This window comes from Spermophilus citellus, assembly GCF_964194105.1.
Source record: "Spermophilus citellus genome assembly, chromosome: 13".
NCBI lineage: Eukaryota > Metazoa > Chordata > Mammalia > Rodentia > Sciuridae > Spermophilus > Spermophilus citellus.
Genome location: NC_138193.1, coordinates 90763246 through 90791084, shown reverse-complemented (window position 1 = coordinate 90791084; position 27839 = coordinate 90763246). Strand labels below are relative to the sequence as shown.

The 27839-nt window shown below is 36.5% G+C and overlaps 1 protein-coding gene across 2 annotated transcripts in view; it reads left to right on the top strand.

Annotated features, from left to right (window-relative positions):
- TTC27 (tetratricopeptide repeat domain 27) overlaps positions 1 to 27839 on the top strand; it is a 160173-nt gene that overhangs the window by 47429 nt on the left and 84905 nt on the right. For both annotated transcript variants that reach the window (XM_081264909.1, XM_081264908.1), the window contains one exon: positions 8226 to 8339. In XM_081264909.1, the coding sequence (XP_081121035.1) occupies positions 8226 to 8339 (114 nt within the window). The remainder of the gene's footprint in view (positions 1 to 8225; positions 8340 to 27839) is intronic.

The window sequence follows — 27839 nt, the reverse complement described above, 5'->3', positions numbered from 1 at the left end:
AGTATATGTTCCTATAAAGACTTACACACAAAGAAGGAAGGAGGCTCTCATGATTGTCAACAGAAACAGCAAACAACTAATGAAAGGACCCATTGTTCAGAATATAGAACAGGTTATGTGTGGAGTGTTTAAAGAAATAAGGGTTTCATCACAAAAATAGCCAAACAGCTTATACATTTGTTATACATTTATGATTTGGATAACTTGTAGGAATAATTTGAAATTAAAAAGTAGAATTTTAAACATTTAATCCATGTTTACTTAGCCACATCAGAGTGACTTAGTGTACTTATCAAGAAGTTTTGCATCACAGTGTTCTAGAATTTCCACTCTTAGAAGTATGCATGAGTAAAACTTTTGGGTCTGCATCAGTAGACGCATATAAGAGTGTTTAACAATAGCACAATGTGTGATGGCAGAAAAATGTTTGTTGACAGGAGGATGAATAAATCAATTATGACTTTTTTTTTTTTTTTTTTTTTTGGTACCAGGGATTAAACTCAGAGGGCACTCAACCACTGGCTACATCCCCAGCCCTATTTTGAATTTTATTTAGAGACAAGGTCTCACTGAGTTGCTTAGCACCTTGCTTTTGCTGAGGCTGGCTTTGAACTCAAAGATCCTCCTGCCTCAGCCTCCTGAGCCACTGGGATTATAGGTGTGTGCCACCATGCCCAACTCAATTGTGACTTTTTAACACAATTATGAAATATTATTCAATAGTAAAATGAAAATAAATCAACTAAATATGTAAGTAAAAATGTGGATGAATTTGTAAATATAACAAGTTAAAAAGCCAGTCTTAGATTCACAGGTATTTATATTATACCTCAAAATGTATATTTAGTTATTTTTAACCTTCCGCATATATCAAATAATAAAAAATTAAAAACCAGTTTTGATCAATAGCAAGGTCATTTCAACCTTGTTATTTCAAAGTTATTTGATTTCTTAAACCATTTTAAAGAATAGACAGTATTGACTTCATTGTGTACATTTTAATTTCAAAGTACTTAATGGGCTTGCGGTCCCCAGATATGGACTTAAAGCCAAGATGGCTAATATATTTGTATTAAAGTGTTTTCTTCAGACTTGTGCCTTTGTGCTTCTGGTTTTGGCCTGCATCGAAGCTAAAGCCCTTAGGTCTTTTAAATTTTTTTATTGTTTCTTTTTAGTTATATAAAACATTAGGATTCATTTTGACATAATTTAAAAAGCATGGGATATAATTTGCTCTAATTCAGTTCCCAATACTTCTCCTTTCCTTTTTCTCCTTGCTCTTCTTATTCCTTTTCCTCTATTCTACAGATCATTCTGCTGTTTACTTGTAGTTTTTGTTGTTGTTTTGTTTTGTTTTAGTTAACATCTTGTGGATAATGTACATGATGGTAAGATTCACTTTGAAACTATGAATTAGCACAGAGTTAAAGAATGAAGAGTTCAGTCTGAAGATAGCTCATGTGTTCTAAGAAGGCCTGCTTTTCATTTCCATACACTTAAATGAAATGATCTAGAGCAAATTCCTCTCACACAATTCTTCCTGCTGAACCAATCAGTGTAGTTCATGTTACTTATGAGCAAGAAAAACATGTAACATAATAGTACTATTCAGTACTACATAATAACCATATTATGTAGTACTGAATAGAAATCAGAATTTAGCCCTATCATTTTTATAGATGAAAAATGTGAGGACTCAGTGGTATATTTTTTGTGCATATATGACTACAACTACACGATCAATACAACCAGAAGAATGAGAAGAACTCCATGTATGTATGATATGTCAAAGTGCATCTACTGTCACATATAACTAATTAGAACAAAATTTAAAAGGTACTTTTGTAATTTTTTATTTAAAAATCTTGTCTTTGATGGAAGTGTGAAAGGTGTATCTGGCAGTGTTGATAAATTAGCATCTCCAGAATCAGGTCTTGTTTTTTGAGGCAGCCAAAAGACCCAACAGATTGACCACTCTGTTGTCTTTGCTTTCTATGTGAAAATTTGTGTAGCAGAGAAAAGAACTTTAAAAGCACTGTGATAGTGGAGCATCCAGCAGCTTAGGATATGCCAGGCCAGCATGGGTCTTGGTAATGGGGAAGAAATAAAGGTCTAAAACAATGGAACTTGCCTTCATGGAATTTTTAATTTAGCCCTGATTAGATTAATAAATAAATGTAATACAGAAACCAGGCAGTTTGAACCTCAGATTGGTAATAAATGTCCTAACTGTTAGGAAAAGAAGAAAATATTCAGGACTGAGCAGTCAAAGAAGGCTTTGTTAATATGGGGAGGATTTGAGTTCAGATGGGGTTTGGATCAGGGCACAGCAGGAACAAAGGCAAGGGGATGGGCGAGTATCAGCTCCACTAGAGTCCCTGAGCCAAATTGGAAGATGTGTGTAGGGCAGTAGTGAGACGGAGGGAAAAATAGGTTTGAGACAGATTTTAAATGTTCTATAGAGCAAGGATAGGGGATTTGGACTAGGGTTCTGCTGGGAGCAGTTAATAACTTTAATTTGAAATTTTTAACTTATTGTCATTTGGAACTGATTTAAAATGAGAGCTATTTTAAATAGATTACATAGAAAGGGGAATATGTTTACTTTTTATAGTATTTCTTTGTTCCTTGCTTTGTAAGGTCAGCCTGACCTGGGTAGGCATCATCCGTTTTGGCTTTGGTGTTGCCAGACAATTATACACCCACAAGGAGGGCTCTGAGCTGGCTTTGATTTTATATGGAAAAAGAACTTATCTGAAAGCTCCTTCATGTTTAAAGGAGTAGACTGATTGTCGTATAAAGGAATCCTAGTGACCTCTGCAAGAAGATTATTTGAAACCTACCATGATAAGAATGAAAAGGAAATTTATTTTTAGTAGAAACAATACTGCAGATCCTCTTTGATGGTGTTACAAAATTTTCTTGCTACTTTTCTGGGCCTGAGGGGAATGTTGCAATTAGTGGAAAATTGTTAGCTGATAAAATGTGTGTGTGTGTGTGTGTGTGTGTGTGTGTGCGCGCGCGCGCGCGCGCGCGCACGCATAATGGCCGGGGCTCTGAGAGAATCATGAAAATTCACTTTGTTACTGTGTGTGTGTTATATAGTTTACATATATATATATGTATAATATAATGTTTCCACATTCATGCATGTATATAATATAATTGCTCCATTTCAATCTCTAGTACTCCCACTCATCTTTCTTGCTTCCCTCCTCCTGATTCCCTTCCTCTACTCTACTGGTCTTCCTTTTATTTATTTGCTGATTTTTTTTTTTTTTTTTTTTTTTTGATACCAAGGATTGAACCCAGGGAGTCTTAACCACTGAGCCACATCCCCAGGCCTTTTTTGTATTTTACTTAGAGGTAGGGTCTCACTGAGTTGCTTAGAGCCTCGCCATTGATGAGGCTGCCTTTGAACTTGTGATCCTCCTACCTCAGCCTCCCTAGCCAATGGGATTATAAGGCTGTGCCACTGAGCTAGAACAAAAGTTTTGTAGCTAAAGGTAACCTTAGAAGCCATCAGATCAAATCCCATCATCATATAGTTGAAAAAAAAATGAGGTTCAAAAATGGAGAACATCTTTCCCAAGGAAACTAAGAAAGAGAAAATTCCATTCTCTGTACCCCCTCCTTTTTGTGGGGAGTACTGGGGATTGAACCCAGGGGTGTTATACCACTGGGTCCTTGTTATTTTACTTTTTTGAGAGAAAGTCTTGCTGAGTTGCCCAATCTCGCCTCACACTTGCAATGCTCACACTGTACTCAACTCTCAGTTCCTTTCTTTTCTTTTTTTTTTTTTTTAAATTGGTTCTTTTTAATTATACATGACAATAGAATCCATTTTGACATAATTATAAAAGCATGGAATATATCTTGTTGTATCAGTCCCCAGGACCTTTCCTTCCCCTCCCTGCCCTTCCCCACCCTGCTGTCTTCCCTCTATTGTCAGTCGCTTTCTTTATCCCTTTTTCACTTACCTGAAGTGTGCCAGCAGTCTCTGTGGGACTGGTGGACCAAATAGCTAGGGGTCTGCCCTGTAGGATCCAAACTGGATGCAGTGATAGACAGTTACTGGGTAGAGGTGGAGTTGTGGAAATAAGGTGCAAGAAGACTTTCTGACAAGCTAACATTGAAGCTGATACAGAGCCAGCCATGTAGATAGCGGAGTGATCACTTCTCAGATTCTACATTGAGTGGAATTCAAAGCAATGACCCACTTTGGGGTACATGGTGAGGACTGAATTGCTCTCTCCATTATGGGTGGCTTATGGTTTTTGCTTTTTCACCAACTGGGCTTGACCTTCTGCTTAGGCAGGTGAGGTTGGTTTTCTTCCCATTGGATTTGGTTGCTTAACTATCAGACTGTCACTTTCTTAAATGTAATTTTCTTCATAAGTCAATAGACCATATATAAACTTCTGTTTAGTTTTTTCTTTCCTTACCTAATGTTTCACATCATTGATGGCTTCTCACCTCACGGTGATGGTGTTGTAGACAATATACTACGTGTGGCCTGTCTGCAGTCACACAGGCAGTATCTAGTCTGTATCTCCCAGCTAAACAGATAAAAGATACATTCTTCAGTGATCGTTATCCAGTCAGGTTCTTCTTTCAAATATTAGATTGCATTTTACATTTTGTGTGTAATGAGAACGTGTTTTTTGACCTTCACATAAAAGTCTCACACAAACCCCTTGATCTCGTGGCAGTGTAGAAAACAGTATGACTTTGTTCTTTTTCTGAGGAAACCATTTCATCCCTCTGGTGTACGGATCTTTGGGTCAATCTTTCTAAAGGTGGGCTTTAACTCTGTTAAAGGTCTGTGTCTTGAGCCCATCCGTGTTCCTCACTGTGATTGTTGGCAAAATGATGGATGCAGATGGGAGGTGAGCAACCTTGTCCACCTGCTCTGGAGGGTGATGTTTCTGTTAATGCTGAGAGAAAGCTTTGTAGGAGGAAAGGCTCTGGAAGGGTCCCATGTGCTTCAGTGGCTGCTCTCATGGGCTTGTTGACCTTTATCTACGCAGACTTATTTCATGCTCACATCTTGGTGAGAGGTGGGAGAGTTATTCCGGTTTCAGAGAGGAGAAACTGAGAAGTGAGTATGAAGTAACTTCCCTAGGCTGCATGGCTAACTTGGTGGAGCTGGGATTCTGATCTATACTTGACTGACTTGGAGGACCTTCTCCACTGTTGGACAGTGCTGTTTCTCAGTGTTCTTCCATCCTGTCATCAAGAGTTTACAGATAATAATCCCTTTAATAGGGCAAAAAGAAAAGAAGACTGCTATTCAGCCAGCTGTACTAGTAGAACCAGGTTTGCAGATTTATCTAATGAAAAAAGTTCTTTCAAAAACTTTTGAGGGCTGGGGATGTGGCTCAAGCAGTAGCGTGCTCGCCTGGCATGCGTGCGGCCCGGGTTCGATCCTCAGCACCGCATACAGACGAAGATGTTATGTCCACCGAAAACTAAAAAAAAATAAATATTAAAATTCTCAAAAAAAAAAAACTTTTGAGATCACACTTTATAATAAAATCTTCTGCCAAGTAGTGCACATTTTAACAATTAGTTTTCTTTTTTTCCCCCTGGTACTAGGAATTGAACCCAGGGGTGCTATATTCCCAGCCCTTTTTATATTTTATTTTGAGACAGTCTCACTGAATTGCTGAGGCTAGCCTTGCACTTGTGATCCTCCTGTTTCAGCCTCCTAAGTGGGTGGGTTTACAGGTGTGCACCACCATGCCCAGCAAATAATGACTTCTGTTTTCTTTTTAATGCCTTTTATATCATTATTCATATCTTTATGGTGCCATATACACCTATTTATTGTGGTAAATGTATTCTTTTTGTAGGGTTAACTTAATGGAGTCACTAAGATTATACATTAATTTTGTAAGCTATATTTTAAGGAGATAAAAATGTTTCAATATTCAAAGTTAATTTAGAAGAATAAGATTATTTAATAAAATATTGTTTTATTTTATTTATTTTTTTTTAAAGAGAGAGTGAGAGAGGAGAGAGAGAGAGAGAGAGAGAGAGAGAGAGAGAGAGAGAGAGAGAGAATTTTTAATATTTATTTTTTAGTTCTCGGCGGACACAACATCTTTGTTGGTATGTGGTGCTGAGGATCGAACCCAGGCCGCACGCATGCCAGGCGAGCGTGCTACCACTTGAGCCACATCCCCAGCCCAATAAAATATTGTTTTAGATTGTGAGTTTTATGGGGGCAGGGACCTTGTCTTTATTTCTTGCTACTCTCCCTAAGCCCAATGCACACTGCCTTGTATACAGTAGATGCTCAAGTGAATTCATAAATAAACTTTTGTAGGGCCCCATTCTTTTGCTTTTGCTCTTGCTCTCTTATTTTCAGATTCTTTGCTTGCTCTTCTTCTATTTCAAGATTCTTTGCCAAGTCATCTTTATTGTTCTACTTTTGAATTTTCCTGGGTAGTTATCATCCATTTCTTTAAATATATATATTTAGTTGTAGATAGACACAGTACCTTTATTTTATTTGTTTTTATTTTTATGTGGTGCCGGGGATTGAGCCCAGTGCTTCATGCATGCTATCACTGAGCCACAACCCCAGCCCCAAGTTGTCATCCATTTTTGAAAGTTAATCATATCTTTTTTTTTTTTCCTGTGGTGCCGGAGAGTGAACCCAGGGCCTTGTGCATTCTAACAGCTGAGCTACATCCCCAGCCCGAAGTTGGTCATATCTTTTTTTTTTCATATTTATTTTTTAGTTTTAGATGGACACATATCTTTATTTTTTGTGGTGTTGAGGATCGAACCCAGCGCCCTGCACATGCTAGGCGAGTGTGCTACCGCTTGAGCCACATCCCCAGCCTGGTTGGTCATATCTTAATTTGACTATTTAAATTATCATAATTTCATTCAGAAAAAGTTATAAAATGATATAAAGATGTTCTAGCTCTCAGGAGACCAAGTGTAGGTACCAGTTTTTCACCATTACCGAAGGTGTGATACTGAACAGTTACTTTCATATGTTGGAGCTTCATTTCCCTCTTAATTGTAAGAGGTATTATTCTAGATTAGGGGTTAACAATTCAAATGCCTGGAGGGGCCATGCAGTTAGTACAAATAAGTGAAGAGAGCTGGGCAGAGTACAGTAAAGAGTTGTAGTGAATTTGATGTAGTTTATGCTATGTTGAAAGGCTTATTGCTAACCTTTAATGAATGAATTTGACTAAAGACAAACACTTGTGTTGTTTTAGCCTAATAATTCTTCAGGTTGTTTACACTTAAGAATTACCTGGGGAGCCAGGTGTGGTGTGCATGCCTGTAATCCCAGTCACTTGGAAGGCTGAAGTAGGAGGATGGAGAGTTCCAGGCCAGCCTCAGTAACATAGCAAGGCCCTGAGCAACTTAGCAATACCCTGCTTCAAAATAAAAAAAGAAGGGCTGGGGATGTAGCTCAGTGGTAAAGTGCCCTGGGTTCAGTCCCCAGTACATCTCCCCACCCCACAAAATGATTTAGGGAGGTTTTTTTTTTTTTTTAAAGCACTGATGCTTAGAGCCTGCTTTCAGATCTGATTTACTTTAAAAAAAAAAAAAAAAAAAAGGCCTGATGATTCCCAGATGCTTCTTAATGGGCAGCTAGGTTTTGAATGATTAATTGGACTTTAACTAGTTTGCTTTTCATACCCGGTTTTTGGAAACAAGGAAATATTTGTTTAGAAACAGACAACAAGAAAATGAAAGTTATTGTTGGGAGTGTCTACCCAGGGAAAACGTTAGATCTAAGTCACCTTCAAAGAGAGCTTAAATTGTGTTCATTATGGTAAGTTATCCTTGTTTATCACAGTTTGTTTCATCCAAACCATGCACTTTATTTCTCACTACTTGTCATATTTAGTGGTTTCTGCCATGCCCTCTGAATTGGTGGCCATTACAGCTTTTCTCTGGGGTTAAGTTTCATTATGTGCATATTCAAAGTTTTGTATAGGCCAGTGTTGTTTAAGATGCCTCTTCTAAGAAAGCATTTTAATTAATATAGGATCTTAATGCCAGAAAGCATTTTGATATGTTTTAGCATGATTTTCTTTAATGTAAATTGAAAAAAAGGAGAGCCTTTTGCCTGTGTTTGCTTAGATTGTCAAATATGCATTTGGCTATATTCTGATATTTTTGCAAGAGTTAAATTTCGCCTACTCACAATATGATCTCTAGCTTATCCTTCTTTCTTCCTCTTCTATCAGTGTTTGCTTTCACAACCGAAGTTCTGGGCCATTCAGACATCAGCCTTGATCCTCCGGACGAAACTTGAGCGAGGAAGTACGCGGCGAGTGGAGCGGGCAATGAGGCAGACACAGGTAAGGATGGATGTGTCAGTTTTGGATTTCTTCCACCTCTCTTGCTAGAAGTAAGCATGCATGTATGTGATGAGTAGAAGAGTGAGATGGCTTATGATTTATTCAAACACTTGGCTATTTATTTGTGACAGTGTAGGTTCTAAAATGTGACTGCTTGGCTCCAGAGCTCAGCTCTGTCACTTTGTAGCTCTGGTAGTTAACCTCTGTAAGCCTCGTTTTCATTTTCTGTAAGAGTAATAATAATTGTAATTATAGGCTTATAGTGAACTTTAAGAGAGATGATATAAGAGTTACTCTATAAGAGATATGTAGTCCCAAAAGTACAGGTTGTTTAATGAAATAAAATTCACCCTAATACAATATTCACTGGTGGTAAACTAGACACATGTAAAAAAAAAATCTACATTCAGGCATCATTTTCCCCTTAATACTAAAGTTTATTTCTGTCCATTTCTTTGACACATTATCTGATAGACTACTCATATTATAGATTTATTACCAAGAAAAAATAGAAAATGTCATAAAAGATGTGGGCTTTCATAAAGTCAAAGTCTAGTCCTGTGATACAAAATACCTGAGAGTAGATAATATATAGAGAACAGAAATTTATTTTCTCACAGTTCTGTGAGCTGAAAAGTTCTAGATCAAGGCACTGTAGGCTCATGGCCTGGTGAAGACCTGTTTTTCATAGATAATGATGTGTGTCTGTCCTTAAACGCCAGAAGAAGTGAGGACAGCAAGCCCATTCTCCCAAGCCCCTTTTTTATAACCCTTGCATTTTTTAATGGTGCAATATAATTATGCATAATACTAGACTTCATTGAGACATATTTGTGTATGCACAAACCTTCATGACTTAATCACTTTCTAAAGTCCCCACTGCTTAATACTTTGACATTGGCCATTAAGTTTTTTTTTTTTTTTTTTTTTCTTTTGTGGTGGTGCTGGGGATTGAACCCAGGGCCTTTGTGCATGTGAGGCAAGCACTCTACCAAGTGAGCCATATCTCCAGCCCTGGCCATTAAGTTTCAACATAAGAATGATAGCACCCAATAAAAATGATATTATTAAAAATTTATTTTTATTTTGATACAGTTTCAAACCTATGTGAAAGTTGTAAGAACATTACAAAGACATGCTCTTTAACTTTCACCATGAGACCCCTTTCAAGTTTTATCAATGTCCTAATAATGTTCGTCACAACAAAAGGATCTAGGCATTGCATCTAGCTTGCATCCCCTTTCCTCTTCTTCAGTCTGGAACAGTTCCCTGGTCCTTTCTTAAAGATTACTGTCTAGTTACTTTGGAGACTCAGTTTGAGTTTGTCTGATGTGCCCTCATGATTTGACTCAGGTTTTGCAGGTTTGACAGTAATGTTACAGAAATGTACTCTTCTCCTTTATGTGGCACATGATGTATCCTGTCACTGGTGATGTTATTTGGTCACTTGAATAAGCTGAAGTTTGTGAGGTTTTTCCCAACATTCATTACTCCTTTCTCATTGTAGTTAATTAATATTTGGGGGGAGTTACTGAGCTACAATTCTATTTGTTATGCAACTTTCACCCACTAGTTTTAGCATTTATTGAAGTTTCCTGCCTACAGAAGTTATTACCATGATAGTTGCCAGGTGGTAATTTTCTAACTATTTAATGATGTCTTAATTGGTATTCTACTGTTGGGAAGAGTGTTCTTAATTATTTCATCATATACTTATTTATTTGATTGTAGTATTTTATTTTATTCTAGGGTATATAATCTTATACTGCCGTTAGTTATTTATCTTATTTAAAATTTTTGTTTTACTTATTAATTTTTAATTGAATTTTTTATTTGTTTTAATTAGTTATATACAACAGTATAATACATTTATGCACTTTGATATATCATACATAGATGGAATATATAATTTCTCATTTTTCTGAGTATACATGTTATAGAATGATATTTGTTATGCAGTCACGTATATACATAAAGTAATAATGTTTGTTTCAGTCTACTATCCTTCCTATACCCACATCCCCTCCCCTCCCTTCACTTTCCCTCTACCTAATCTAAGGTAATTCTATTCTTCACTAGTGCCCCCCCCCATTGTGAATTAGCATCTGCATATTAGAGAAAACATTCAACTCTTTGTTTTTTGGAGATTGGCTTATTTTGCTTAGCATGATATTGCCCAACTCCATCTATTTACTGGAAAATGCCACAATTTCATTTTTCTTTAAAACTGAATAATATTCCATTGAATATATATACCTCATTTTCTTTATCCATTTATCTATTGAAGGATACTTAGGTTGGTTTCATAGTTTAGCTATTGTAAATTGAGCTGCTATAAGTATTGACTTGGCTGCATTACTGTAATACCTAGGAGTGGGATAGCTGGGTCAAATGGTGATTCCATTCCAGGTTTTCTGAGGAATCTCCATACTGCTTTCCATAGTAGTTGTACCAATGTGCAGTCCCACTAACAATGTATGAGTGTACCTTTTCCCCCACATCCTCACCAACATTTATTGTTGCTTGTATTCTTATTGATTGCCATTCTAACTGGAGTGAGATGAAATCTTATTTGATTTGCATTTCCATAATTGCTAGAGATGTTGAACTCTTTTTCATATATTTGTTGTTCGATTGTATTTCTTCTTCTATGAAGTGTCTGTTCAGCTCCTTAGCCCATTTATTGATTGGGTTATCAATAAACGTAATTGATCATATTAATAAACTTAAAAACAAGAATCATGATCATCTCAATCGATACAGAAAAGCATTTGACAAAATACTGCACACCTTCATGTTCAAAACACTAGAAAAAACGGATAGTAGGAACATATCTCAATGTTGTAAAAGCTGTGTTAAACCCAAAGCCAACATCATTCTAAATGGAGAAAAATTGAAACCATTTCCTCTAAAAACTGTAGCAAGACAAGGATGTCCACTTCTATTCAATACCATCCTTGAAACTCTAGCCAGAGCAATAAGACAGAAGAAAGAAATTAAAGGGATACATATAGGTGAAGAAGAACTCAAACTATCACTATTTGCTGATGACATGATTCTATATCTAGAAAATAAAAAAAATTCCACCAGAAAACATCTAGAACTAATAAATCAACTTAGCAAAGTAGCAAGATATAAAATCAACACCCATAAATCAAACACATTCCTGTACATCAGCTATGAATCCACTGAAAGAGAAATTAGGAAAACTGCCCCATTCACAATAGCATCAAAACAAACAAATAAACAAAAACCTGGGAATCAATCTAACAAAAGAAGTGAAAGAATTCTACAATGAAAACTATAGAACACTAAAAAAGGAAATTGAAGAAAACCTTAGAAGATGGAAAGTTCTCCTATGTTCCTGGATAGGCAGAATTAATATTGTCAAAATGGCCATACTACCAGAAAGCATTATATAGGTTTAATGCAATTCCTATTAAAATCCTAATGAAATTCTTCGTAGATATAGAACAAAAATCATGAAATTTATTTGGAAAAATAAGAGACTCAGAATAGCCAAAGCAATCCTTAGCAAGAAAAGTAAAGCAGGAGGCATCACAGTACCAGACCTTAAACTATACCATGGAGCTATAGTAATAAAAATAGCACGGTATTGGCACCAAAATAGACTTGTAGATCAATGGTACAGAATAGAGGACACAGAGACAAACCTACATAAATATGGTTCTCTCATACTACACAAAGGTGCCAAAAACATTCACTGGAGAAAAGAGCTGTTCAACAAATGGTGCTGGCAAAACTGGAGATCCATATGTAGCAAAATGAAATTAAACCGCTATCTCTCACCCTGCACAAAAATCAACTCAAAGTGGACCAAAGACTCAGACACTAGAACAGAGATCCTGTGCCTAATAGAAGAAAAGGAGGTCTGAATCTTCACCATGTTGGCCTAGGATCTGACTTCCTTTATAAGACCCCTAAAGTGCAAGAAGTAAAATCAAGAATCAATAAATAAGATGGATTCAAATTAAAAAGCTGCTTCTCAGCAAAGGAAACAAAATGTGAGGATAAAGCCTACAGATTGGGAAAATTTTTTACCACATGTACCTCCAAGAAAGCATTAATCTCTAGGATATATAAAGAACTCAAAAAACTTTTATATATATATATTTTATGATTTAATTATTTTATTGTACCCTTTATACTCATTATGAAAGTGGGTATGTATATGTGAGGAGGCATATTCTTTTTTATTATTGATTTTATTTTTTTAAATACACGACAGCAAAATGATTACAATTCTTATTACAAAAAAATGATGGGTACTCTTCAAAAAAAAAATAATAGAATGTGGATGGAGGTGATGAGTGCCACTTCTGGGTCTTTCTCTTAACATGAAATGTGTGTGCTCACCTGACACTTTGTCCCTTCCCTTTTTCCCTTGGAGATCAGGATAACTGGGGCTGCTATCTATAGTCAGAGATATTTTGAAGCTGGCAGAGCCTCTTTACCATTTCTGAAGCACTTACTATTGGATTTATAAATAAGAACAAATTCTGTCTTGCTTAGGCTTTTTTTTAATGAAAATAATTAGAAATTTTTTACTAATTAAAAAATTAGTAAATTTGTTTGCTTCTATCTTTCATTTGTTTAGTAAGGGATTGTTTTTTTTTGTTTTTTTACTAGTGCATTATAGTTGTACATGGTGATGGGATTTGTTGTCACATGTTATGTGTTTTTTTTTTTTTTAATATTTATTTTTTAGTTCTCGGCAGACACAACATCTTTGTTGGTATGTGGTGCTGAGGATCGAACCCGGGCCGCACGCATGCCAGGCGAGCGCGCTACCGCTTGAGCCACATCCCCAGCCCCACATGTTATGTTTTCGTATTTTTAAATTTCTTTGTTATAGTAACAGCCTGTATCTGAATTAATATTTTCTTATTCCAAAGTTTTGAAAAAAAATGAATAACATTTTATTTACTTTTAAGACTAAAAATAGTATCTTATGGATACTTCACTAAGTTTAGCACACTCTACTCAGGCTGTTGGAAATACAAAAATTATTTCTTAGGTTTTATATATTTCATAGCTCTGTCCACCGAGGGGGTCTAGAGGTATTTGCATCTCAGTAGCATTAACAAGCATGTCTAGTGTCAGGTCTTGATTTCTAACTATCGTTTTTCATTAATTGGAACCAGAGCTCCATGGATAGTTCTAAAAAAGAGAGAGAAAAGGGAAGAAGGAAAGCAAACAAGCTTATACAAAGGTCACAGAAGCTAATCGAAAGGAAACCTAATGGTCAAAGCTAGAACAATTTCAGCAACAAAATAAATAACATAGTATTTGAGTTTAACTTGGGAGTGTAAAATAAATGTTCATGAGTTGATACTTCTATAAATTGATTGAATAAATGAGGGAGAAGAGGCACATTTTCCACACAGAAGAATTCCAAGTAATTCATGTCCCCTTTAGGAGGTAGACTATAATACCCTCCCGCCTCCTTGAATGTGAGCTGGCCTCAGTGGCTCACTTCCAAAGTGGAGATTAAGGAAAGGGAAAGGTGTTAATTTTGATGGTAGAGAAAACTGGCACTTGGATCAGGTGGATCAAGGTTTAACATTGCTGGTGATGTCTGTGGATACCTGATGGGGTACAGTAAGAAGAGTGCCTCACCTGAGCAGCATTCTTCCCCTAAACCCACAACTTCAGTCTGATTATGAGAAAACATTGGGAATTCAATTGAGAGATGTTTCACCAAAAAAATGACAGGTACTCTTCAAAACTGTGGAGGTCATTTGAAATGAGGACCGAGAAGCTGCCACAGACCAGAAACACTAGGGAGATCTATTGATTAAAGGCAGTGGATCCCAAGATAGAAAAAAAGACACTTGTGGAAAAAACTGATGAGATCCAGATAAAACCTGATTAAGAGTAACGTCAATGTTAATTTCTTAGTTTAAAAAAATATGACATGATTAGGTACTAGATTAATAGTAGGAGAAATTAGGTGAACAGCTATAGGAATTCTCTGTCTTTTCCAAATTTCTGTAAGTAGATTTATTCAGAAATTATAAATTGATCTTAAAAAAATGGAAAGCAAGCAAACAAATTTATAGTTGGAAAGAAAAGTTGCTCCTGCCCTTCATCTAAATAGTGAAGACAGGATCCAGTGCATCTTCTGTCTCGGATGTTTGTTTTTCTTTTCTTTTGTGGGGTACTTGGGGATTGAACCCAAAGATGTTGTACCACTGAGCTACATCCTCAGCCTTTTTTGTTTTTTTTAATTTCAAGACAGGATCTTGCTAAATTGATGAGGCTGGCCTCAAACTAGCAGTTCTTCTGCCTCAGCTTCCCAAGTTGCTGGGATTACAGGTGTGTGCCACCAAGTCTGGCCCAGGTGTCCCCCACACCCCAGATGTTTCTTGTTTCGAGTCTTGAGTTAGATTGTTAATTCAGAACACTGTGAATAATGAGATCTAAAACAATACTGGATGAAATATGTTCAGATTTACTAGATAATCGTTCAGCAGAAGGCAGTACTGTCAATTCTGTCAGGTGGTTGGAAAGAAGATCAGATGATTTAGAAAGGTAACATGTAGGGAATAGAGAGCCCTTCTGCTAGTTCATTCACGTCCATTTGGTTCATGTTGGAGAGCAGCTTGGGATAAGGTGGGAAAGGCTGGTTCCTTCCTTTCTGAGGTCAACTTTATATAATGCAAAAGAATTTGGATTTTCTCTTCTTAGTAAAAGAAACTGTGGGCAACATGATAAAAGTCATAATTTTGAAGATAGTCTTAACTATCATACTGCAGTATGTACTGGTGAGAGTAGAAGCAGAGACCTAGTTCAGGAGCCACTCTACTGGGAGAGGATGCAGTGTAGATAAAAGACAAATTTAATGGATGTTTTTTTTTTAACATTTTTTAAAAAATTTTTTAGTTTTAGGCGAAATATCTTAAATTTGTTTCTATGTGGTGCTGAGAATTGAACCCAGTGCCTCATGCATGTTAGGCAAGCGTGCTACCACTTGAGCACATCCCCAGCCCCTTAATGGATGTTTTAATTAGCTTATTGTTTTAATTTAGAAAGATCACTTAAGTTGAAGTTGAAATAAAGGTACTAAAACTCAAAATCCTTTTCTTATGGCTGGTTACATTTAAATGTTTTAAAAAAGCATTTATTTTTCAAAGATGGATTGAAATCAGGAAGCTGAACAACTTGATCACTTATTGAAGAAAATCTTTTAACCTTTTTTTGGTCAAAATTTTCGCCTTTTTTTTTTTTTTTTTTGGTAGAGGATGCTGGGGATTGAACTTGGGCACACAACCATTGAGCCACATCCTCAGCCCTATTTTGTATTTTATTTAGAGACAGACAGGGTCTCACTGAGTTGCTTAGCACCTCACTTTTGCTGAGACTGGCTTTGAACTCTTGATCTTCCTGCCTCAGCTTCCAGAACCCATGGGATTACAGGCATGTGCCATCACGCCCAGCTTGCCTGCCTATTGGTGCAAATAGTACTAGAATACATTCACTTATTAATGAAGTACATATTGACCTAAAAATGATTTGCTTTGTATTCATCTCTTCCACTAACTTTGTCATGTAAAATAACCAGGTCTTCATTCAGTTTTATTTTGCTGTGGTGAATTAAACAAAAAAGTTTAAAAATAAATATTTTATGTGTTTATAAGTATATATTTTCAGTTTGAAAGCTGCATCAGTATGAATTATGAAGTATATTTTTCATATCAAATTACAAGAATGTGCTTTGAGTGGGGAGCATGGATTTCAAAGGATCGAATCCCCATATACTCGAATTTTGCCCTGTCCTTGGCTGTATTATTTGTGGATCTCCTCAACTTGTCACCTACCTGCTGCATTATCAAGGGAGTAGTATAGCTCTGTAGGATGGAATTAGGGACTCATTATTTCTGCCTCTGCAGGGTGAAACCTCAGAAAAATTGTTTTCACTTCCCTCAATCCATAAATTTTGGAAATTGGCCAAAATGTGACAGGATGAATGAAAAATTTATTTTTCTGTCATTGTTGGACCACTTAGGTCATAATCTTTCTTTTGCCAATTCCTCTGATTCAGATTTTGATGTGTTTGTTGAAGTTACAACATCCCTGAAGAATAGGGGAAATTATTTAAAATTACACACACATACACACAAAATAATTTTTAAAAAATTCTCTTTTGTGGCCAGGGTTGTGGTAGAGTGCCTGTCTAGCATGCGTGAGGCACTGGGTTTGATCCACAGCACCACATAAAAATAAAACAAAATAAAGACATTGTGTTCATCTATAACTAAAAAAAATAAAAAATAAAAAATAAAAAAAATTCTCCTTTTAAGTTTCTGTGAAAATCTGGTGCTTTCCAACTCTGTGTCACTGATAAAATGATAAACTGTTAAAACTTCGGGAAACAGAAAAGCTAGAAGAGCCCTTAGAGAAAAGATTAATCTTGTCCTGTTCATGTTGAAAAAAAAAAAATGCAGGTGTAGTGAAATCAGATGACTTGCCCAAATTTTTCTGGCCAGTTAGTCACAGTCTGGGGTATAATTTACAGTTATAGGCAATTAGTTACATTGAAGGGTCCAATAGCAGGTCCTAAAACACAGCAAATTTGGAAGGTATTTCTAAGTGAGGTATACTAAACTTACACACCTATTGGTAATTAAATGAAGACTATCAAATCCACAGAGGCCACCTGTGGTTGAGCATGCCTATAATCCCAGCCATTCAGGAGGTGGAGAAGAAGGATGGCCAACTTGAGGCCAGGCTGGGCAACTTAGTGAAACACTTTCATAATAAAATGAAAAGGAGTGGAGATGTAGCTCAGCGGTAGAACTTTCCTAGCATGCTTGAGGCCTTGGGTTCAATCCTAAGTACCACATCCTACCCCACTAAAAATCCACAGAGGAAAAAGTTGAGGAGGACCATCTACTGAAAAACACCCATCTCATGAAATTTTTCTAGTCTGGAGTTCTTTAACGTAATCATATTCAAGGCTATGATTATGTTAGTGATAATGAAGAAAATAGTGATTATGGAAACCCTGTTTATTATACTAGCTATGATTCAGAAGCTTCATGAGTTAAAGTGAAATTTTATATTTATATATATATATATATATATATGTATGTATGTATATATAAATATAAAATATATAAAATTTTATATATATAAATATATAAAATATATATGTGTGTTAAAGTGAAATTTTTAATATATATATATATAATTTCACTTTAACACACACACACACACACACACACACATATATATATATATATATATATATATTTTTTTTACTCCCAGTGATTGAACCCAGAGCCTTGTACATGCTAGGCAAATGCTCTACCACTGAGCCATATCTGCAGCCCCTTTTTAAATTTTGAGATGGGGTCTAGCTAAATTGCCCAGGCTAACTTGATCTTGTGATTCTCCTGCCTCAGAGTTTCAAGTAGGTGGGATTTTAGGTACATAATACCATGCCTGGCAAAATTATATTCTTCAGTAATCATTTATAATCTTTTTCTCCTCCCCTGGTGGAGTATAAGATAGTTTGTTAACATTCAGCTTTCCCTTTCTCATCTGAACCATCTGTATGATCAACATTTTCTTTATCATAGAATCACATTTTTCTTCTTTCTTTTACTATGGTGAAAATGGTATATTATAAATGTAATCTAAACGTGAAGCAAATTAATTGAAACCACATCAATTCAAAAAATACCATCTTATTTAAAAAATTGTGCAAACCAAATTTGTCATTGTCATTGCTTTAACCTAGTGTTAGGTAAAAACACAGTTCACTGTTTGAGGGTTAATGTTATAATTATTTTATGTTCGTTATTAAAATAATCTGACTAGCTGAGAGGAGTGGCATATGCTTGTAATCACAGTGACTCAGGAGGCTGAGGCAGGAGGATTGCGTGTTTGAGGTCAGCTTGGGCAATTTATCGAGACCTTTGTCAATATCAAAATAAAAAAGACTGGAATGTAGATCAGTGGTAAAGCACCCTGGGTTTAATCACCAGTACCACACACATACACGCACAAAATAACGTGACTAATGATCTTTAATTAGCAAGTGCTGTCTTTAACCTGCTAATTTAAATGGTGAAGGTCTGCTTCTGCCCAAATAATCATGCCTCTGAAGATGATTGTCCAGCAGGAATGTTTTTCTTTCCTGATTGAATTTCTGGAAGGTTGTTGCATTGAATTGGGAATTTGAGATTATAGCAGTTTTCTGTCACTAGAAACTGTTCATGGTGCTGTCTTGAATGTTTTCTTTCTTTTTATGCACATGTGTTCTTGATACTGTAGTGCACGCATTCATGGAGGAATAGGGGTTTTTACCATGGTTGATTGTGAAGGGAGGACCTGGAGCATCATAATTGTGATATTCTCCATAGTAATGTTTTGGAGATTATTGCTGCTGTGTGGGCCAAAATGTTTCTCTTAAAAGTTGGTAGTCCTTTTTTGGCTTGGCTGTTTAATTTCTAGTAATGATTAAGGGCACATCATTACAGAATCCTTAATTGGGAGAAAATTGGTTACAGTGATAGACTGTTGGGATTTGTACACTGACCCTTGGACTTATGTTTGAATAATTTGAGAAAGAGGTTCTTGAAGGTTTTTTTTTTTTTTTTTTTTTTTTTAAAGTATGGATGGAATTACCACACTCTGCAGGCATTACTTGAAACACCTGGACCAAAGCCCATGCATAGTGGAGGCAAAGTGTGCTTTGTTTTTTTAAATCACGTCACCATTCTTAATTATTTTCAATTATAGAACTAGTGCTTGTTCATTATTAAAAAAATTAAAAACTGAAGTATTTTTCCTTGCTTACCTTCCAGTCTTAACAATTTGTTATCTTTTAGACCTCTTTCTATGCATAACAAACATAAATATGCTTTAACATAAATGGGGTCATATAATCTATATTGCTTTATATCTTTTTTCCTCAAGGTAACAGCTTGGTCAACTCTGCATGCTAATACCTGTGGACATAGCCCATTCCTTCCAATAGCTGTATGTCCTCTGTTAAATAGAGGTGCTATAATTCATTTAACCAATCCCCTATTTTTGAAGGTGCCCTTTATTAATATATTTTGATTTTCAAGCTGCATATTAAAACTTTTAGTACTGCACATAATAAAAAGATTTACTTCACTCAGAAAGATTTTAAATGAAAGATATAAATTCTTTTCTAATTTCTAGTTCATTTTTAGCAGTTTCTCTCTTTTTGTTATTACCCTAGTGGTTTCCATTGTAACTTTAAATGTTTATACTTCCATTGGATGTCTTTAGATATTTTTTCCATTTCTTGATTTATCAACTTCAGATAGAATCTGCTGCCCCCCACTGTGAATGATGAAGCCATCAGTGCACCTCTCAACCTCTCTTCCATCTTCATTTATTTTTTCAGGTGTCAGGGATTACTACTCTTCTTTTTGTTGTGTAATTTTTGTCATCTGTGTTTGATCTATATGTTGACTTTTAAAACTTTAACCCTCTTTAGCTGTATTATGACTGAATTACAAAACTGAATGATGTGATTGGACCCACAGAAAAGGAAATGTAACAAGTGCTCTGTCTCTGTTTTAGCTTTTTTTTTTTTTTTTTTGGTGCCAGGGATTGAACCCAGGGGCACTCGATCACTGAGCCACATCCCCAGCCCTATTTTGTATTTTATTTAGAGACAGGGTCTTACTGAGTTGCTTAGTGCCTCGCCATTGCTGAGGCTGGCTTTGAACTCATGATTCTCCTGCCTCAACCTTCTGAGCCTCTGGGATTTCAGGTGTGCCCCTGCACCCTGCCCAACCTCAATGAAGTTCCTGGGGATTTTTTATGCAGTAAAATTTGAGTCTCTGCAATAAGTATTTTTCTACCATAATTTAATAGATTGGGCAGAGAATTCTAATTTCAAAATCTTCTTTCTTCAGGATTTTAAATGAGGTCAATACTTAAATATCTTCCAGCATCCCAGTTTGCTGATAAGTATGACAGTCTGATTCTTGTTCCATTTTAGATTGTTCTTTTTTTCTCATCTTGAGAATTTTTAGAACTCTCTCTCTCTTTTTGGAATTCTGGATGTGTCTAACTAAATTTGAGTGTGAGCTCTGGAGTCATACTGCCTGAATTCAGATCCCCAGCCCTGCCGTGTCGCACCTGCCTGTTCTTTGGACAGGCTACTTAACTTGTGCCCAGTTTCCTCTTGTATATAATGGGATAAACAGAATTTTCACGAGGATTAATGAGTTAATATTTAGAGCAGTGTCTCTCAGATGGCAAGTGCTTAATAAATGGTAGTTTTCCTATTTATTGTTTTTACTTGTTGGAGTACATATTGGGTTCTTTCAGTGTGAGCAATTATATCTAAAGTTCAGAGGTGCTTTCTCCTGTTATTTCTTTAATTATGATTCTGCCTTCGTTTTCTTAAAAACTACTTCTCCAATTTAATTATGCAGTTGGAATTATAGTAGACCTATGTGAAACCTCCTGGTCTACCTGTCTTCTTTGACTCTTCTTTTTCCCAACTTTGTATCCCTTTGTCTTCTTGCTTGATGTTATAGGAGATTTCTTTCATTTTTCTTTTCTATCACTAGTTTTGACCATTAGCCCAATTCCCCAATATTTAGCCCATCCATGTAATTTTTTATTTTGACTTTTTTTTAGAGGGTGTGGTGGAGTGTGGATACTGGGAATTGAACCCAGAGATACTTTACCACTGAGCCACATCCCCAGCCCTTTTTATTTTGAGACAGGGTCTCATTAAGTTGCTTAGGGTCCTCACTAGTTTCTGAGGTTGGCCTTGAGCTTGCTATCTTCCTGCCTCAGCCTTCTGAGTCACTGGGATTGTAGGCATGTGCCCCCACGCCCAGTCAATTATTATTATAATAAATTTTTTTTGAAGAGGGACTTCCTGTGTTGCCCAGGCTAGCAATGAACTTGTGATCCTCCTGTCTCAACCTCCCAGCTTCACCTGGGAATGCAGGCATGTGCCACTGTACCTGGCTTTTTGACAGTTATTTTTAATTTCCAGAAAGTTTATATTTTTCTGATTTTTTTCATAATAGTTTTCTTTTATATTATAAGTACAATATCTTATGTAATTTCTCTGCATATTATTTATTAGAATTTAAAACATTTTTCTTTCTATAAATTCTTTCTCCGCAGGGGTGAATTGTTTTGTATGTTCATCTTGGCCCCTCCTTTTCATGGATATTACTTTTCATAAATGCCTAATGGTCACCAAGTAGATTGTATCGACAGCTAATATGAGTTCCTTCTGAAGTAAGAGAGTCTTATCATCTGAGAAGTTTTTCCTTTGAATGGGAGAACTGAGTGCAGACTCTGCACCCCTCTCCAGGTGTGTCTTAACTAGTAGGCCTCTTTAGGGTTGGCAGGGATTTTTTTCCCTAAGTCTTCCCCTCAGGCCCTGAACTGGGAAAATAACTGAGCCATTGCCTCTAATACCAGAGATGCTTTTCTTTTTAAATAAACCCCATATCTCCTGATGCTTCATTCCTTTCTTTCTTTCCTTCTGAGATGTGAGGTGTGAGTGTCTCGTAGTGGTGCAAGCAGGCGGTGTGTGAGCCTAGGAGGCAGAGTAGGGTCCAGAGTTGCTGATAGCAGGACCTAGATAAAGTGCAAGGAATAAGGGATAGAGACCCTGGTGAGGAGGACCTCCTCTCAGGGCCAGTGAGACTGAGTTAAAGAAGTCTTAGTCTGGAATACTGGGTCATCCTCACCAGAGTGACAGCCTAACAGACAAGCTGTTCTTAGAGCAGTGAACTAAATACGTGTGACATATCCTTTGATCATTAAATTCAGATTGTGAAAGATATAACAGGTGTACAGTGGTTAGGAGAGGTACTTATTCATTAAGAAAAAGTTCAAAGTGTTTAAAGAATAGGATAAATTGTGTCAGAGAAAATCCTGCAGCCCAGGTAATGGGTAATAAGGTTGATTACATGGAAAGTTATATTAGCATTATTACATCAAATGTATTAGCATGGGATCTTCTTTTATGCCCCTAGAGCAGAGCCAGACCTCAGCTCAAAGCAGCCCATCAGAACTGCCTCTCTTCATGGAGTCATAAAGAGGAACACTTAAAGTTGGGTGCGGTGGCACATGCCTATAATCCCAGCCACTCGGTAGGCTGAGACAGGAGGATCTCAAGTTCAAGGGTAGCTGTAGCAATTTATAAGACCCTCAGTGTTTTACTTGGCTTTTTTTGTTGCTGTGACTAAAGACCTAACAAGAACAATTTAGAGGAGAAAATATTTGTTTTGGCTCATGGTTTTAGAGATGCAGCCCATGTTTTGCCTATTCCATGGCTCTGGGTCTGAGGTGAGGCAGAACATCACTGCTGAAGGGTGTGAAGGAGGAAAGCAGCTCAGGACATGGCAACAGGAAGCAGAGAGTGAGCTCTGCTCACCAGGGACAAAATATGAACTCAAAAGTAACACTGCCGGTGGCCTACTTCTTCCAGCCATACCCTACCTGCCTACAGTTATCACCCGGTGGATTAATTCACTTAGATTACACATCTCATAATTTAATTATTTTACCCCTGAAAATTCTAGCATTGTCTCACACATGAACTTTTGGGGGACACCTCATATCTAAACCATAATACTTGGCAACTTAGCAAGAGTCTATCTCAACAAGACCCAATTTCCAGAAAGAGTCTTCCCCATACAGACAGGCGTGGAATGCTATACGGAGAAACGGAACCCATAAACCTCGCTGGGTTTCCCTGCTCATTCCCCTTGTATTAGATCAAACCCTTTTACATTCAATCACATTTTGACCTGGTTGTCCATAGTAGTTACAGAAATTCCAAAGGACATGGTTCCGAGTGCTTTTGGACTTATGAACATCTGGAGGCTAGCCAGAAGGCAATTGAGAGCTGACCTTCTTGCAGGGAGTGTGGTGCCCCCAGGCCCAAAGCTCCTGTCCTTGGGATCCTTAAGGACCTGGTCCTGTGTATCTTTGCCTGGCTGCTTATTTGTATCCTTTAAAATCCCCTTTATAATAAACTGGTAAATGTTAAAAAAAAAAAGTCTGTGTCAAAATAAAAAAATAAAAAGAATGAGGATGTACCTCAGTATATATCCTGGGTTCAATCCCCAGTACCAAAAGAAGAAACATTGGTAGGAGCACAGTAGTTGGGGGCAGAGGCTCGCTTATGAGAATCATTTCAACTTGAGAATAATTCTGTAACCGTGGTTCTCTCAAAAGGAGCAGATAAGACTGTAAGAAAGAAGCTAGTAGATATAACTCCAAGTTGTAATATTTAGTTATACTAAGCTGGAGACAACACAGCATCCTCTCAGGTGCAGGTCTGGGCACCCCAGTTCCCCAGAATTTACCAGGAAGATGTCCAGCTATGGAGGATTCCTTTCCATGGATCAATAGTGTCAGAGAGTTCCCTTGGCATTCTCACAGGGTCAAAGAATAGTTTATTCCCTCCTGCTATCTCCTGTCCCACAGCCAGATTCTGATCCTGAGGGTAAATTTCCCATTAGCCCACCCATGTTCCTTACCTGTTTTGCTTCATGAAGTTCAGTTTTCTGTTAGCCAGTGTGTGAATTATGTTGCTTTAGGTTTGTCATCATTTCTCAGGTAGAGACTATTGTAATTCTGCTTACCGTCTTGTACTCACTGGTCTCCTTCCATTCAGGCTGGCACCTTCCTTGAAAAATCAGCTGCCACCATATAAGTGTAGTTTATTTCTGGACTCTCTTGTTTTCATAGTTGTATTTCAGCCTTTAATAATTATATTACATTTTATTTGGGAACCTTTCCTTCTTAGATCCTAGAAAATGAATTTCTTGAAGCATCAGGTTTTATATTTTACGTATTTAGTTTTCTCAGAGTAGATATACATTGGATATTTATTAAATGTTGGATTTGAAAAAAAATGAATATTGAATTTTTTGCTTTTTGATAGGATTAATTAAGAGATAACTAAATTAAGGACTGTTTTTATTTGGCACTTCAGTAATCTGAGAGCTTTAAGTACCAGCCTTTCTGAGATTATTACAAGTCTAAATTTTCAGGACTTGTAACGGGTCCCAGTACCAAGCTAATGGAAACTACATAGTCACTGAGCTCACATAGTCATTGAGTTCATTTCAGTTGGAGATACACACACACACACACACACACACAAAATAAATAAATAAATAATGTGTGTATATATATATATATATACACATTATTTATTTATTTTATATATATATATATATATATATATATATATATATATATATATATATGTTTTCAAGTGAAAGAAAAGGAGGTAAAGGCATGTCCATTTTTTCTGAGTTCATTTTTAAAAAATGTCGAACTAATGTTTAAACACTACCCTGTAAACTCCAGAAATGAATTAATAAGAGACTGCAGTTCATAGATTAACTCTTTAATTAACTGAATTTATGTTCACTCTGTATTTCTCAATGTACCTGATAACAAAGTTTTCCCTCTATATTTCAAAATGATCATTAGTTCTGCCTTCAAGACTAACTCTTTCTAACTTTTCTGACTTGGTAATGACCTTGATATGTAACTCTTTTTGGGTAGAGAAGGTACTATTGCCAAGGAGCCACTGAAGGAGGACAGGGAGGCAGAGCAGAACACATGTTTTAGTAGTAATTCAAGTTGGCTTTAGTAATTTAGTAATTTCAGTTCAGTAATTTAGTAATTCAAAAGGCTTGCTTAATGAGTGGGTGGCTTCAAAATTTAAGAAATTTAATTTGATTATCATATCATACCTATTTTAAATATCCTTCTCTTAAATATATAAGGTGCTTATGATGGGCAGATTAAAATTTAAAGCTTTTCAAGACCGTTGGTATTTGTGCATTAGTAAAAGGAAGAAGAATCTCAACAGTTGTAGAGGAGAGAAACCCAATAAAAAGTGGCTGTAAGGAAGGAAATGGATTAAGCATTATAACTGCAAGGCCTAGGGTATTCCAGTCTCCAAGATAGCTGGATTTAGGGGCTCAAACAAATTAGATCTTTCCCAGTCTGTTTTTCTTTACCTTAATTCTATCTGTTTTTCTCTGACTGCTTCAGTATCAGAAAGATTGTTGTCAGAATAGCACTAGAGTTTGTTATCCATAGACTTCATGCTCCAAAAGAGAGAGAGCATGTACCCCCTATGGCCGAGGTGAAGCTCTCTAACTTCCAGTGCTTTGCTTATCTGTAGAGTGGGGATAGCAGTCGTGTTAACAAACCTATGCTGAGGGATTAAGTGTGTTAATACTTGTGAAATTCTTGGAATAATACCAGGTGCATAGTAAATCCTTAGTAAATGTTGACTGCTATTATCCTTACTTCACTGGAGGGGAAGTTGAGGTGCAAGAAAAGTAAAACTGACCAACCCCTTGTAAGTGGTTAAAAGTAATGATTATAACTGGAAAAGCTGAAGAATAGTGAGATAATTACAGTGCTTCATGTATAGTATGTATTTCTCCTGCATTAATAACCATGTGCTTGTGCATTTGAAAGTAAGATTCATTTATGTGATTGTAGCTGAGCTTTCATTTGTTGGAATATAGTCACCATTGTTTGTGCTGAGCTGGCTATAGTTATTCCTATTTAATGAACTACATATCATTAATTTTATTTACTGAACAATCATATGCCATGCTAAATAATCTTACTAAATAGGCATTATCTATGTTTGTAAAAGCATGGAAAATTTAAGTGACTTAACTAAGGCTTTATAGCTAAACTAGAATTCAGAGCAGGTCTACCTAATTTTTAAGTATTGGGATTTGATTTTTCTAATGACGTCACTGCATGTAGCTTTTTAATATTACTTGAAATGTGGTTTGGAGATTTACCTCATCTTCCAAATGACCAGTGCATCATGTTACAAAATCAAGCATGGGTAAAAAGATCCATTCGAAGTACAAGATAGAGCAGTGAGTGCTTTTGTTTCAGTTTTTGACTGATGGATTTTAATATAGTAGATTGTTTAATATAATGGAGAAAAATTCATTGATAGGATTTCAGATTCCAAATTGTGAGTAACCTTTAAGAAACCACCACAGAGGCTGGGGTTGTGGTTCAGTGGTAGAGCACTTGCCTGGCACATGCGAGGCACTGGGTTCGATCCTCAGCACCACATAAAAATAAATAAAAAAGGGTATTGTGTCCAACTATAACTAAAAAATATTAAAAAAAGAGACCACTACTTATTGAATTTTGTGGTAGTATTGAAAGAATGTCCACAATTAACCATAAAACCTAGTAATATATTCCTCTGTTTTCCAACTTTATATCTGGGCAAAGCCAGATTTTCTTTGTAAACTTCAACCAAAATATATGCAAGAGCTTGGCTACAGAAACAGGTCTGACACTGCAGCTGTCATCTATTAAAGGCAGCAGTAAAGTGATTTTCAAAATTTTAAGTGTCACTCTTTATTCAAGACTTTTTTATTTGTTTTGGGAAATATCATTTAAAAATGTTTATGTTAATGTAACTGAATTATTATTTGGTATTAAAATAAATATTTTTGTTTTAATTTTTTTATATGATAAATAATGATAGGTTATAATACAGAGAAACAAAATTTCTTTTGAGTCTCTCAGTAATTTTTAAGAATTTAAACAGTCCTGAAATAAAAAAAAAGTTTAAGAACTGCTGACCCCAGATGTGCCTGAGGGAAGGGGACGCTCTGTGAGACCGTCTGAGCTTCCTTGAGTGCTGCCTCTTTGTTCCACTTTTGGTTCTGGAATCTTTTTTTTTTTTTTTTTTTTAAAGATAGAGTGAGAGGAGAGAGAGAGAGAGAGAGAGAGAGAGAGAGAGAGAGAGAGAGAGAGAATTTTTAATATTTATTTTTTAGTTCTCGGCGGACACAACATCTTTGTTGGTATGTGGTGCTGAGGATCTAACCCGGGCTGCACGCATGCCAGGCGAGCGCGCTACCACTTGAGCCACATCCCCAGCCCCTGGTTCTGGAATCTTGAAGAAAGCTGATTTGGTTCTCCCAGCTGCCAGTAGCACACCCAGTTCCTACTAGGACAGAAACAATAACCGAGCACGTTCTTGACAGGACACATCCTGATTCCAGTATTGTGGGGATTTAGGTGGAGAAAAGATGGTCAAATAGAGTTCTCAATATTTTTCTAACATGAAGCTGTTTTTTGTTTTCACAGATCTAATCATTGTCTATGTAATTACAAGGTTTTAACAAGAAAATCTTGTCTTTAGCATCAACCAAGCTCACCTGTTCTATCACTTTATGGCTTTGAATAAGTCCTCTTTTATATCTCAGTGCTGCCATTTCCTTCTTGTGATGTACAAGTGGATTAATGATAGATTTAATCATGTTGTTGATATTAGGAATGTCAGTTGATTTCTTCTTCTTTTCTTTTTATTTCAAGTTCAGGTCTTGCTGAGTTACCCAGGCTGGCCTTCACCTTGCTGTCCTTCTGCTTCAGCCTTCTCAGTTGTGGCATTACAGGCCTGTGCCACTGTGCCTGATGGATTTTAACTCT